The sequence below is a fragment of the Coffea arabica genome, chromosome 10e (assembly GCF_036785885.1).
Source record: "Coffea arabica cultivar ET-39 chromosome 10e, Coffea Arabica ET-39 HiFi, whole genome shotgun sequence".
NCBI classification, from domain to species: domain Eukaryota; kingdom Viridiplantae; phylum Streptophyta; class Magnoliopsida; order Gentianales; family Rubiaceae; genus Coffea; species Coffea arabica.
The window spans coordinates 42,657,357-42,670,652 of NC_092328.1; the positions used below are offsets into that span (position 1 = coordinate 42,657,357).

The following is a 13,296-nucleotide window of genomic DNA, read 5'->3' on the forward strand; positions in this document are numbered from 1 at the left end:
AAGGGGTGGTTAAGATAGGAGGGTGATTAGTGAAGCGATTAAGTGGGATTAAGCGTTTTAAACTAGATTAAGTATGTATCCTACGGAGTTAATTGAAAGACTTCCATATGTTTGTGGGCAAGAGAGTAAGAAAGATAAAGTGAAGTTGTAAGGGCTAAGAAGTAAAATGCAAGCTTTTGTGTAATTGGTTGAGGTGAAAATATCTTCTATGGGTTTTGACTTATATTGTATCATAGGAAATACAAGATAAACATAAGTCATGAAGCAAACAAACATCAAAGGGAGAGAGAGAGAGAGGGCCGAGAGCCTTGAGCAAGAAAGGAGAGAGATTTCTTCCAAGTTCATCTACTTCTAGCCATTCATCTTGATCTTGGAGCTTAGGAAAACAGCCTTGGCACTTGATTGTTGTGATTCCATCACTTGCAAAGCTTGGTTGAAGGTAAAACATCTCACTTGAAAGTTAAATTTTGGTGATTGAGTCTTGAAGCCATGAAAGTGATGTTCTTGTTGTGGTTGTGAACTCTTATTGTATACATGGTGATTGTAGAGTAGTTTAATGGTTTATTTTGGTGGTATTTTGTTGCATGAATTTTGGCTAAAGCTAGGAGAAGTTAGGGTTCCTTGCTTCATGATTCCTTAAGTTGGTTTGGTTGGTTATTTGGCTTGCCAATGGAATTTTGGTGTGATAATTTCACTTGTATGGTTGGTTCTTAGCAAAATCCAATTTGGTCATGAAACCCTAGTTTAAAGGGAGTTAGGTTGGCTTAGCTAGGGCTTAAATAGTTAAGGTTTGATTGGTATATGGATAGACAAAGTTAGTTAGGGCTTGTAAGGTTAGAACAAAGAATATGGTTAGTGTTTGCTAGGTTTTGAGGTTAAGTTGGGGAAGGAATTTCGGGTTTCTTATAGAACAATTAGGAGATGGTATATGTGTGTTGTATTGGTGTGGAAATAGTTAGAAAACTTGCATGCGATGCTTGCATTTGGACCACGCGTTTGCGCCGCGGAAATTAACTAACCCAGAAAAGAAAAAAAAAATAGGACAGTGCAATCCTGCAGCTTTGGTTCCATTTTTCATTGGGATCCGTTCTGACTCAGTTTTTGCCCAAAACACAAAAGTTATAGCCTTATAACTAAGCTTTCCAACGCCTTTGGAATTTCTTGATTCGGATCTACGAGTCCTGAGTTATGGTCGTTCAAACAGGGCCTGCCCGACAACCTGAACATAAACTGCTGGGACTGTTTCGTGCATTTTTGCTCTAGTTCCGTTGAGATCTGGGTTGAAGAGCCTTCATGAAAGTTGTAGAGCTTTGGGTGACCTGTCTAAATGCTAAATTTCAGAGCGTTTGGACCTTGGTAGCATACAAAACGATCCAAACACTCTAAACTGTTTGAATTGCCTAAGACAGTTTCTGGTGGCTATTGTTTTTGTCTATTTTGATGATGAAGAGGTCTATTTTAGCTCTTGATTCTTCATGAAAGTTGTGACTCGTTCTCTTAGCTTCGAAACGATGTCTCATACACCTTAATCCAACATTCATAGCCTAACTTATGGTCAAAACGGTTTAGGGTGGCAAATCTGCCGTTTCCGTTTCCGTTCGCCGTTTCTGCGCACGCGCGTGTCCGTTTTGCCATTTTGCTTGATTTATACATTTTAGTAGCTGTTTGTGGAATAATGTGGTACAACCTTCTATTGCAGACGGTAGCAGGCTAGGCGAAGCCAGTGGGACCTATTAGCTGTCGCACGCGACGTGATTTTCGCACTTTTGCTATACTTGTTCTTTACGTAAGTATTCGGGCCGCTTGTATGTATAAATCACTTATGTGCTTTAATGTGGATGAAAGGGTACTTAGGCGAGGGTGTACTTTATCACACTCAACCTAAACCCTAATTTGCACCTGTATTTATACATGACATGTGTATATGAATTGTTTTGGAACTGAATCCCTTGAGCTTGTCGCTCGGGGTGACTTTTGTGAGTTATGAAATATGATAAGTTTGGAGCCCGATCTTAAGACCTAGACGGACTATTTGAGCCGGTCGGGGTTTGGTCAAAATTAGTCCAACTTAGTCTTGAGGTCACCACGTTTGTGAACTAAGTTTGATTTCGTTTTGATTGCTCGAGCCATTTTGTACGGTTGACTGGCCAGTGAGGGTGATAAAGGGTACGGTGGAAGTACAAATGGAGTTTTACGGACCCTTATTTGTGGTCGACGGAGTGTCGACAGGAGGTTACACGTGGCAAATGACTTGGCTTTGGAGCCAACCTGTATCCTTAACTTGTGCTGTTATTTCCTTTGCTTTTGACTTGGCATCTTTGTGACGTAATTGTTCATCTTGATATGCCATTTATGTTTTTACCCCTGTTTACTTACTAAGGTTATAGCTTACCTTTTCCCTTTGTTTTCCTTAACAGGGGCTGACGCGGGAGACTCTTTGGCACTGTCACTAGTATAGCTAGGTTTAATTTGTAATAACAGGGCAATTAAGCTGGTTCTTCTTGTTATAGTGATCCGTGTAAGGACTCTTCTTCGGGTCTACTTTCTGATTTTGGTCATTATCATAAGGTGATGTAGTGGTTTGGATATCTACTTTTGAGGGTGTAAATAGAACTCTTTTGCCAATGTATATATTGTGAATAATACTTTTTCGGTTTATATAGCTTTTATTACTTTGCATTTTCGAGTCCTGGCGCGACCTAGGCAGACGGTCCGCTAAACCCTTTGGTACGTCTTTGGGTGCGGTGGGGTCGTCACAAGTTGTCATCAGCAATATAAGGAATTCAAGGGAGAGGTGCAAGAGAGTTGCAAGCCTGTTTTAGCATAGTTTTCTGATAATTAAGGACTTAAAAACTGATTTCTCTCTGATGCATCTTGTATGATTTTGTTCAAACAATAACGTGTTCACAAGCTCTGACTTATTCCTTCTTCTTTTTTTCAACACAGTGAGTATCCCAGTTTTGCCAGACTAATTTCTCTGTGCCTGTGCACCTCGTCCCCCAAGAATACACAAGCGGCAGAGAGGTGACTCGAACACACGATCTCGGGACCTAACTAGGCTACCCCGAAACCATCCGAGCCAATCCCAAAGGGCAGCTCTGCCTTATTCAACATTGTAAAGTTTAAGGTAACTTGGGCATAATTTGCATATGATTTTATGTGTCTTTCATGGCTACGAAAGTTCACTCCTAATTGGACATATGAAGCCACTTAGATCTTTTCATGGATATACAAGCACTGTTCTTGCTTGGCTACATTTTCTAGCGGAACATGGGAAGATTTCATTGGTCTTGCTGGGGGTGGCTACCTTTGACAAAGAATGGATAAGATTTGATACAAAGGCGTGCTTATTTAGATCAAAAGGAAATAAAAGATTCGGTAACTGATCAAAGAAAGATGAGAATGAAGAAAAATATATTGTAATACCAAAGTTTTAGCCAACACTTTGTGCTTGGGGAAAGTTTCCTAGGGTTCAATGATGGTCTAAAATTTCTCCAATCACATTATTGTACGTATTATACGTCCAAGAAAACTAAGAAGATTATTAGTACCTGAAAGTTTGAAACTAGAACATAACTAGATATTTGATTGGTGGGTTTTTACTTAGAGTCTTGCTCCTAAACTAGTGGTTGTGATGTGGTGTAGGGACTTGGAGACTAATCCATTACCTAACTAGTAAAATTCTGGTCGGACATTAGCTAGTGGGCTTGGAATTCTAGCCAGTCAATTAAAGTTTCATACTAGTTAATGATTGATTTTATAATTGTGGGAAAGAAAAATGTATGATTATTTACTTCATTTAGCATCATGTAGTTTCAAATATTCCTTTTTTTTAAACTGAAACATGTTGTGGTAATATGCCTGTACCAGAAGCATATTATTACTCAGGGATCCAGCGCCAGAAATGATCCTTCAATTTGGGTGACTTTGGTTCAGTTCGAGGTCAATATTTGGCCACACTTATAACTTCTGATAGCCTATGCTTAGGGGAGTGAATTTGCTTCCTGATCCTCCTTACGTTCTGAAGCCTCTTTTGGCATCGGATCTTATGGGAGTATTTCACAGTGGATCTAACTTAAAAGTGTGTCAAGATAGTCGAGTTTTTTCAGATTTTCTTGTTTTGTTCTAATAGCCATTTCTAGTCTCTCTATCACGTTACAAAAAACGTTACAGTATAATGCTAAACCATTTTTCTAATAGTTTTCAATCCGAACAAGACTCTAGATTGATTGGCTTCTACTCCTTTTTTTTACTTGAAAACACAGCTGCTGTCCTCAAGCGTAAACCACTTTCCACAAGTTGGTTTCAGAGAGATTCCAAATAGTACTTTCCAGAATGTTTGAGGAAAAGAGAAGGATCCTCCCTTTGTTAAGAACATGAAATCAATCTGCACTTCCGCAGGCATGGCTGAAGATGCTGAGAGAAATCGTTGCAAGTTCAACCGGACCTGATCATTAGATCTTCGGCACGCAAAAGGAATAACTTGGGATGGACCTCAGTATAGTAAAGGGCTTTGCACAAGCATATAGCCCAGGTGAGTGGAAAAACAAAGCCCAGATCATCTCATATTTTGGACAGAAAACTGGAGGCCCATTCTGCATCTGCATCCTCATTTTATAGATGGATAGAAAAGAAAACAATGCAGATGAATATGTATGCAAATATATTCATCAAATACAAGAGGGAAACAGCGTTTGTTGGTGCCATACTGCCATTTAAGTTTCTCATTGAGCAAAAATCACAAGATACTTCTGTTGAGTCATGCACTGAACAAAAAATAAAATTTTTTTTTTTAAAGAATCAATTGAAAAAAATTAGGTAGCAGAGGATGAATAAACAAAAAAGCTGCAATAAGTTAAATCCTCAACTAAGAATCAAAATTTTGGTTCTTTCAACTACTAAAGATAAATTCTACCTTCTAAGCTTTCCCTACAACAACCCCAAAATCTACCCACATGAACAGCCTATCAGTAAATCATCCACTAAATGAACAAGAAATTAATAAATCAATGAATAGCTGTACAAGATCTTACCTAATCCCATCGATTGTAGTGATCTACAAAATCTCAAACTAAGACACTAGCTGGATTTTCCCACAATGATCTCTAGAGCCTGCTCCTTCAGATTTGGAGAAATGGTTTCACAACCGTCAGAAAACCCTACAAAAAGTTATACCTACCTCCAAAAATTTCTCCTAATGAAACATTAGAAGAATCATCCCTATATATTACTGCTACAAGGGCTTTGCAGGGGCTCTTTTCAAGTTGCAAGAAACTAGCCCACAGACCAAAAAACTGATTATCTACCCTATTGACTCTGCCCCATCAACACGAAACCTTACTCGCTGATGTGCTTTCAGGGCTTCTGAAGAGAAGTTCTCCAAGGCCTTGAAAATGGGAACCAAACCTCCCTGTACACTACTTGAAGCTGCATCATGCACTATTTTTATGGCAGTCTTGTGCTTTGCTCTCTCCTCTGCCAACTTCTTTGTTACCAAATCTAAGTCCACTGTCAAATCATCCAATGGTGAAATTCCACTTTCTGATGGAACAATAGAAACACCAGTTTTGTCTGACATTGCATCTTGTTCACGAGGTATTTTTCCTCTCTCCATCTGGATGGTTTTCAGTCGGTCCTTAATATCCTTTGAGAGGTCCTGTGCTTTTATTCTTTGACGTTGCTCCTCATCTTGCTTTTCCCAGAGCTCCCGCAAACTTGAAGCAAAGTTATGCATCGCATTTGCTACTCGGATTTCAGATATAGTTTCCATTGCTTGATACCAATCATGGCATATCACAAAAACTGGAGGAGCTCCAAGCCGCCCTGGGGAGAAAGGAGCACGTCCATCAGGGGTTTCTTCTGGTTCATACTGTAAGCATTGCAGAAGCCACCCATTTAGTGACTCAACATAAGACTTCTGGGTTTTGATCCAGTCACTAAAACGATCAGACCATGCCCGGAGTTCCATCTCAAGTTCAAGAGAGGCTCGCAAGCTTGAGTCTTTTAGAAAACTAGTGTTTGCCTTTAGAGTGCGAGTTTTGCTTTCCATGATAGCTTGGAATTGTTTCTGGTGACAACCAAGCATCGCCTTCCACATTCTAATTAGCCTGTCCATCATAATTCCAATAATTAATAAAGATGAACAATTCATCCTTATTAAATCTATTTAAAGAAATAGTAAAGATTTGAAGGTAACAAACATCCACAAAATTAATGAATGCTACTACCATCTTTGTGCCAAAGAAGGAAAACAAAAGCACATCACAAAGAAGGAAAACAAAAGCACATCAAACCAACAACAGCATGAAGCGACCCAAAAGATGGAAGTGCAGTAAAGAACACAGAGCTGGGAATCGTACGACATTAGTGAAAATTAATGACCTTGCTCAGGATGCCAAAACAGCCAGGAAAGTCAAATTTTCCCATAAGCCTTCCGTTTTGTGCTTGAAAAAATTTTTGTTGGAGCATATAAGGAGCAGAAGAAAGAATGAAGTGCCAGCACACAGCCAAAGAATTTAACTTGTGCTTCCTAAGGTGAAGTAATATATGAGTTTGAACATAAATCATATTAACGTACTTCAATACGAACATACCCATGAATTAAGTCAGCGACTTGTGGTTGCAACTCCTCGTCCCTCAACATGTGTATTCTGCTTGATATTGCATCAATTGTTTTCATGCAGACATTCAGTTTTGTCACCAATACCCTAATTGAAGCCCGAAGAGCATCAATTTTGTTAGGTTCGGCACCTTTTTCATCCAAAATCTGCAACTTCTTGCACTGCTTCTCATAAATAACCCTAAGTCTTTCCTCAGCCTAAAACCAAAGCAATAATTTTAGTTACTTAACGACATCAAAAAGAAATTCAGAAGCCATATGGGTACATATACACAGTGAATATTAAGTACCAAGAAATAAGATATGTTAATTGCCTTGGACCTAACAAATATAGACTTTATCCCTTAATGGAAGCAATTAAGTTTGGTTTTTTCCTTAATATATCCCTAGTGTCTTTTCACAAATTTTGCAGGGAAAATCAGTAAACTCCAAATAAGAGATTGATCAATCACTGAATAAACGACATAAAAGAGCTACTGATAAGCTAAAATACCGAAATCATGAATCATGCTAAGCAAAAGGTAGACCAAAATAATGGTCGGATTGGTCTATGAATCTTAACTTGAATCCAATGCCACTAAAATAATTTATTAAAACCAGTCAACTTGGATAGAATGTAGTATGAGTTTCATTTTTCGCTGTTTCAAAAAACTGACTAAAACAATAGCTGTGAACATATGCATATAGCTAGAGAAAACATACATGTATGTAAACAGAAATATTCTTGTACATAGCTAGAGAAATAAATGAAGGCGTTTGGCTGCTGCTGTAGTTCCATTAAGATTCAGTTTGATGATAGATAGCTATGAGTACAATACATATGTGCATACACATCCAGATTGACACAAACACACATGTAATTGAGAGAGCGAAATGGAGAGAACCAGTTGGCACTGGATAACACAAAATCAACCAAGAAGGGAATCTGATTTAATGCTTTACTATCCTTTATTTGTATATATTGCAACCAAAAAGCAAAAGCGCTTTCTTAAAAGCATGAAAACTTGATTGTTTTCAAATTTTTTTATTTTTTCTATTCAAGTATTTCATGCATAGAGCTAAGCTTGAAGTTGTTTTCAGTTGATCATAAAATGTTATGCACTCTCAGACGCCACCTTGACGATAGTATTGTTTCCACCATGAACAAGACTCAAGTCCCCACATATCTTCTTTGGAACTTTTCAGAAGAAAAAAAAGTAGGATCAAGATATGCATTGGTCATTCAAGATAAGAAAGAGATAGTCATCAAGGAAACTTTTACGAAGAATGAAACTTGAACGTGAAATCCTACTACAGTGCACCGCATCATTGACAGGTTCACACAAAATAGCACCAGTCTTTATTCTAACCATGTTTTGCATTTACTCATGTTCTCCTTTTTTGAATTGTAAATCTCTAAGTTAATATACAGGAACAAATAAATTATTAACTTGTAACATGTCAATTCTGAAGGGTGGTCAAAATGCATAAGTAAATAAAGGAAAGAACATGACATTTAGCAATATGACAACTCAGGTGAAAATCTTCAAGTCATAAAAAGTTTAAGATGAGGTTATACACTTTACCTTTACTTCCTTGTACAGTTTCTTCTCCCAGGCATAAAGCTTCTCCAGAGTAGCTGAAAGGTTACCTGGCTTTGACTCAATGTCCTTCCAAAGTTCACCAAAGTAGGATTCTGCAAATTTATTTGCTTTAGCAGCTAATCTTACGGAGCTTGTAGATGATTGATATAAAGATGACGAGGATCGTGATCTCAGGTATAGAATCCTGGATAAAACCACTGTATAGAGACACATGAGTTGTATTAGCATAAATGTCTACCAGGTCTGAAAATATCTAGTCTGACAAAGTGACAACGTTTTTCTTATCCATTCCAATCAAAACTCTGACATAAGGTGGTGTGCACGAGAAGCAACATGAGGCAGTCAAGCTTTTATGATGCTCATTAACTACATTAATATAATCAATAATACTGATTCAGGTTAGTAATGTACAAATCTGTTTACAAATACTTTATCTGGCAGGAACATGTTTCTGAAATTATTAAGTACACCAGAATACTTCATGCTGTCATTAGCAACCCATTGATTTTTCACTACAGATACTAATCAGAAAGCCATATACTTCATGCTGCCATTAGAATATCGAAGTTCTCAAAATCAGATGAAAACCACAGATTCATAACAGATCTTTTTAGCAGATACATTTGAGGAAAAGAAGAAAGTCTATTACATGATTCAACTCATTATCTTTCCTAGATACTTCTGAGAAAATTAATACTGACCTACCAGGTTTAAAAAGGTCCCTGCAGAAAACAATTCAAGTTTATAGACACCAAGTTAGCATTCCTGTTTCATCTTTAGTTTTCAACTGCGCAGTTATCAAATGACTAGAACTGTTTAAATGACAGTTGCTATTCCAGCCCCCAGTACAGAACAAGCCTAATTACGGGCAATCAAAGTTAGTACATCTGAAAGAAATTGGATATTGCAAGCAGCTTTCAGTAAGCCACTAATTGAGCCAGGTGGCACAGGTCAACGTTTCATATTTTAGGTTATAATGGATTATGACCAATATTCTGGACAAACTAATAAAATTCCAGAGAAAATTGAAAGTTTGTCATACCTAAGATGTAAAAGTTTCAAAACCTTATCCAAGTAATCTAACAATTACCAATATCACAGGCTGATTGCATTTAGATGTAATCCATCCAATTAGGCTCATTTCATGAACTCAATAACAATGGAGTAAGAATAAGCCATCTGCTGCACGCCCCTAAGAAGCAGTTCAAACAACATTTGACTATGAACAAAAGGTTGGGAATAGTAACATAGCGCATACCTCTAAAGAAACTTGGCTGATAAGGCAGCTTCCCAACCTCGAGCATCACAGCGACATCTTTCCCATAATTAGAGGCAATCGCAAATTCATCCCGGATTTCAGCAACAACTTCTCGAAGATCCCGAGTACCATGAGGTGATAATGCAGTAAAGTTACTCAATTTTGTGGACTCAACGTCGGGCTTTGAGGTGTCATCCACCTCAAAACTAACTTCCTTCTTCTTCACATTCACATCGTCAGGGCTCTTCGACGATAAAACAGTCTCAGAACTGCTCATATCATCAGTCAAATGATTTGATCCTGTACCCTCGTTGTTATCCGAGGTCACTCCTTTCGAACTTCTTTCACTAAAATGTTGTTCTGCTGATGGCATGGGCACCGATCTTGAACTAACATCATCATTCTTGTGCAATGGCACACTTTTTGAGCTTCCCTCAGTACCCTTTCTCAACGGCATTCTCCCAGGAACATCCTGATCACCACTCCTTTGCAATGGCTCTCCTCTAGACCGCGAACTACCTTCCCCTGCCAAACTCCTCTTCACATCCTCATTTGCTGTTTTCCCTTTCTCCACCTCCCTATACACCTCGTGCTCTGTTTCCTCCTCCAAATCCGGAATCCCCTCCCTCTTTCTCACCTCAGCTGAATCCGGACTACTCACACTCGATCCATGTCCATATCCATTCCCGTATCCAGCCTGCAAACCATAATACCCCGAATAACCACTATCAAAGGCATCGAAAGGGTTCAAGAAATCCCAAGTAGACGCCTTGGGAGACGGGGGAGGTGGCGGATCAGCCCGGGCACTCCTCGATTTTCTACCCTCAAACTCCCTCCCCTGCTGGGAAGGAGAAGGCCCAGGCCCCATTGGGAACCCATAAAAGCCCTCATTCTCATAAGGGTAGCTATAAAACGAACTCGAGAACCCATTCATCGCTGGCTCCGCCCCATGAATCACCGTCTTTGTCGCCGGAGACGAACTTTTCATGTAATGAACATTAGTATGACGGTAATTAACATAGGGATTTTCATAAGAAGGCGGCGCCCAAGCTTGGTAAGGCGGGGGAGGGTCCATTCCAAAATAATTTCCAAAAGGCCCCCAGTAAACCGCCGGTGGAGGAGGAGGAGGAGGAGTAGGCTGATCATTCATCATACCATAACCATATGGAACTGAATAATCTTCAGGATACGAATACCGCCAGCCTCCCCCTCCCCCACCACCTCCACCGCCACCTCTTCTTCCCCTATTATGCCCAGGATCACCTTCATCTTCATCCGCATCCTCACCAGGCGAATGTATGTGACTGCCATTATCATCTGAATGATCAGAAAAATGCAAATGCGATTCATTGTCATCATTTTCATGGCTATGGTGATGGAATCCAGACCCACCCGAATTCTTTTTACCTTTATTTTTCTTACTTTTACCCTCGTTTCCACCACTACCCAAGCTTCTACTGGTTTTGTCCATCAATACCCCTCTCTTCTCTTCTTCCCCATCATCATCTTCGTCGTCGAGGGGGTGCAATGTGATCACTGGAGACGACGTCGTGGTATCGGAAGACGACGACGCGGCAACAACCAGCTCCTCGTCGACGAATTTCCTCAGGGCTTCTCCGACGTCCTTCAACGAGAGAAAATACGACAGGTGCGCCGCCGCGAAAGCGTACCGGTGGTCGGCAGCGGCTTTGAGCAAATCCTTTCTCTCCCGGCAACGGATAACCAACGGCAAGTCGTCAACTTTGGAGGCACAGCAACCCATCTGGACAGTCCAGCAGCAGAGAATCCGAACTTAAATACAAATCCAAACCCGAACCCGAATCCAAATTCACCCCAAGAAGCAGAAAATTCATGTCTGTACTTGTCCGTAAAGTTGCATTGTGCAGAGCAGAAAATTCAAACGGAGAAAGGAAAATCACCCCTTTTTTTTTTGTTTTTTCCTTAAGAAGCAAGAAATTGATTTCTTGGGTGAAAATTTATAGAAACACTGGGTGTTTCTTTGCGCAGGATTTGGAAGGAATTGAAACAAAAGGGGAAGAAAGTGGTTGAAAAAGTAGTGAGCTTTCTGGGAGGAGGAGAAAAAAGGATGGGAAATTTTTGGTGGGATTTTGGGAGGAAAAAGTAGTGAGCTTTCTGCTGAAAAGGGCATACGGAAGGTACAAGAGTTAATGCCGGAGGTACAATACAGGAGATGTTGAAGGAAATTTTACGCGGTAACTTCTTTATCAGCGAAATTACGCAGTTAATACTAGTAATAAGAAGGCGTGGGGAATCAAGGTAGAAATCTGACCGTTGAAATTAGGGAAATTGGCATTGATTCATCAGTCAGTAGTCAGTAGACTCAGTACCATCCATGGAAATTAGTGCGTGGAATTTTGTGTGTGTTGGTGCGTTTTTTTTTTATTTTTTTTTATGGTACTTGTTTCAAAATTTTTATTTTTTTTTATTTTTTTTTTGTGGGGTTTTGAGAATTTGAGGGAATTTTATTAGTAGAAAAATAGAATAGGGTTTTTGAGATCTGTGAAGAGGGTGGGGATGTGTGAGTGTGTGTGCAGTGTGTGTACTATGTGAGATTTAATGTGTTGTTGTTGTAAGAAGATAAGAAGAGTGTAGAAGGGGGAGAAGAAGTCATATGTTGGATTCAGTGAAGTTCGTCTGCAGAGTCCGCTGTCCGAAATTAGTTTGAAAATTGGCCAATGGGGGTGGGGTTGTCTTTTTGTCTTTAAAAAATTGTGTGTATTTTTAATTATTTGTTTGGTAGCCTTTGTTCTGTTTTCATTTGGATTGCTATTTTTTTCGGTAGAAAGATATAATTTAATGTATATGAGATAAAAAGTGATTGAAAATTATACTTATCGGAAATGTAAAAATTTTCTTTGAAAAACTTGGATCCAAACTAGTGGCTTTGTAGGTTGTAGATTTGGAGGGTTGCATGTGTTTAGGGTAAGTTTGAAGTAAATTATTGGTGAGAGGAAGTCAATTATCAAACAAATAAATGTTAAATTATAGGGACACTTGACTCTGGAAATTTTTGTAAAATAGTTGAAATGGTAGATCATCTTTCATTTGTTATCTCAACATTTGTCCATTGTTTCTTTCTTTTACCTTGTTCTTACTCATTTCAAGAATGGAGAAGAATTTATTCCTCAATCATTGAGGGCAACAATTACTACTCATTAGCTCACAAAATTCATAGTGAATCAAAATTTACTTTTCAATCTACAAGATTTGCATTATCTTTTGGGATAATATCAAAAACATCCTCTTGAATTTCTCTTAATATCATTTAATACTTTTAAGATTTTGAAAGTATCACTTACATCCATCCAGTAATTGTAAAATGACTATAGTAACTCTCTCTCGGTATATAATTTATATATCAAATAAATAGAGCTCAAAAATTTATAAAAAAAAAAAAAAAATCAAAGGTCACTTTATTCTCTTTCCCTTACTCCAACATTCTCTTTTACTTGTTTTTTTGGATGATTATGCGATTTTTTATTTGTAAATTACAATAAAATAAATTTTATTTATCTTTTTCTTTTTGTAATTGCAATTAGGGAAGGTATGATTTTTTTTGTTCATTGTGTGTTGACATTTATAATTTTTTACTACAACCTAAAGGCTTGGGCCACATGTTGAGAAGAGGTTGGGAGAAAAAAAATGTTAACGAGAAGTCGACTTTAAGTATACAGAGTTGAATTAGTGCTAGTATATTTCTTTATAAATATGTCTTTTTTTCAAATTTATATTTTTATGGATTATAATTTTGAGATATTGTGGTACAACTAGAGATTATTTTTTAGATGATTTTTTTGGAGTAAATAAAATGGTTT

At 38.4% G+C, this 13,296-nt stretch overlaps 1 protein-coding gene and 1 long non-coding RNA gene across 4 annotated transcripts; one reads left to right on the forward strand and one right to left on the reverse strand.

The window, feature by feature from the left end:
• The first annotated feature begins 268 nt into the window (after positions 1-268).
• LOC140014943 (uncharacterized) lies at positions 269-3,110 on the forward strand. Of its 2 annotated transcripts, XR_011821697.1 has the most exons (4): positions 269-439; positions 1,700-1,786; positions 2,418-2,518; positions 2,947-3,110. It is a non-coding gene; the product is annotated as an uncharacterized lncRNA (long non-coding RNA). The 2 variants fall into 2 exon arrangements; XR_011821696.1 differs by lacking the exon at positions 2,947-3,110 and having other exon boundaries at positions 2,418-2,919.
• Positions 3,111-4,967: 1,857 nt separating this feature from the next.
• Positions 4,968-11,682, reverse strand: LOC113711123 (uncharacterized). Of its 2 annotated transcripts, none has more exons than XM_027234288.2 (4): positions 9,461-11,682; positions 8,185-8,294; positions 6,594-6,817; positions 4,968-6,107 (listed from the first exon to the last, which is right to left on the reverse strand). In XM_027234288.2, exons 1-4 carry the CDS (start codon positions 11,220-11,222, stop codon positions 5,303-5,305), a joined length of 2,901 nt encoding a protein of 966 aa, XP_027090089.2. In that variant the 5' UTR covers positions 11,223-11,682; the 3' UTR covers positions 4,968-5,302. The 2 variants fall into 2 exon arrangements, with proteins under 2 accessions (XP_027090089.2, XP_027090088.2); XM_027234287.2 differs by having other exon boundaries at positions 8,185-8,399; positions 9,461-11,680.
• Positions 11,683-13,296: the final 1,614 nt, after the last annotated feature.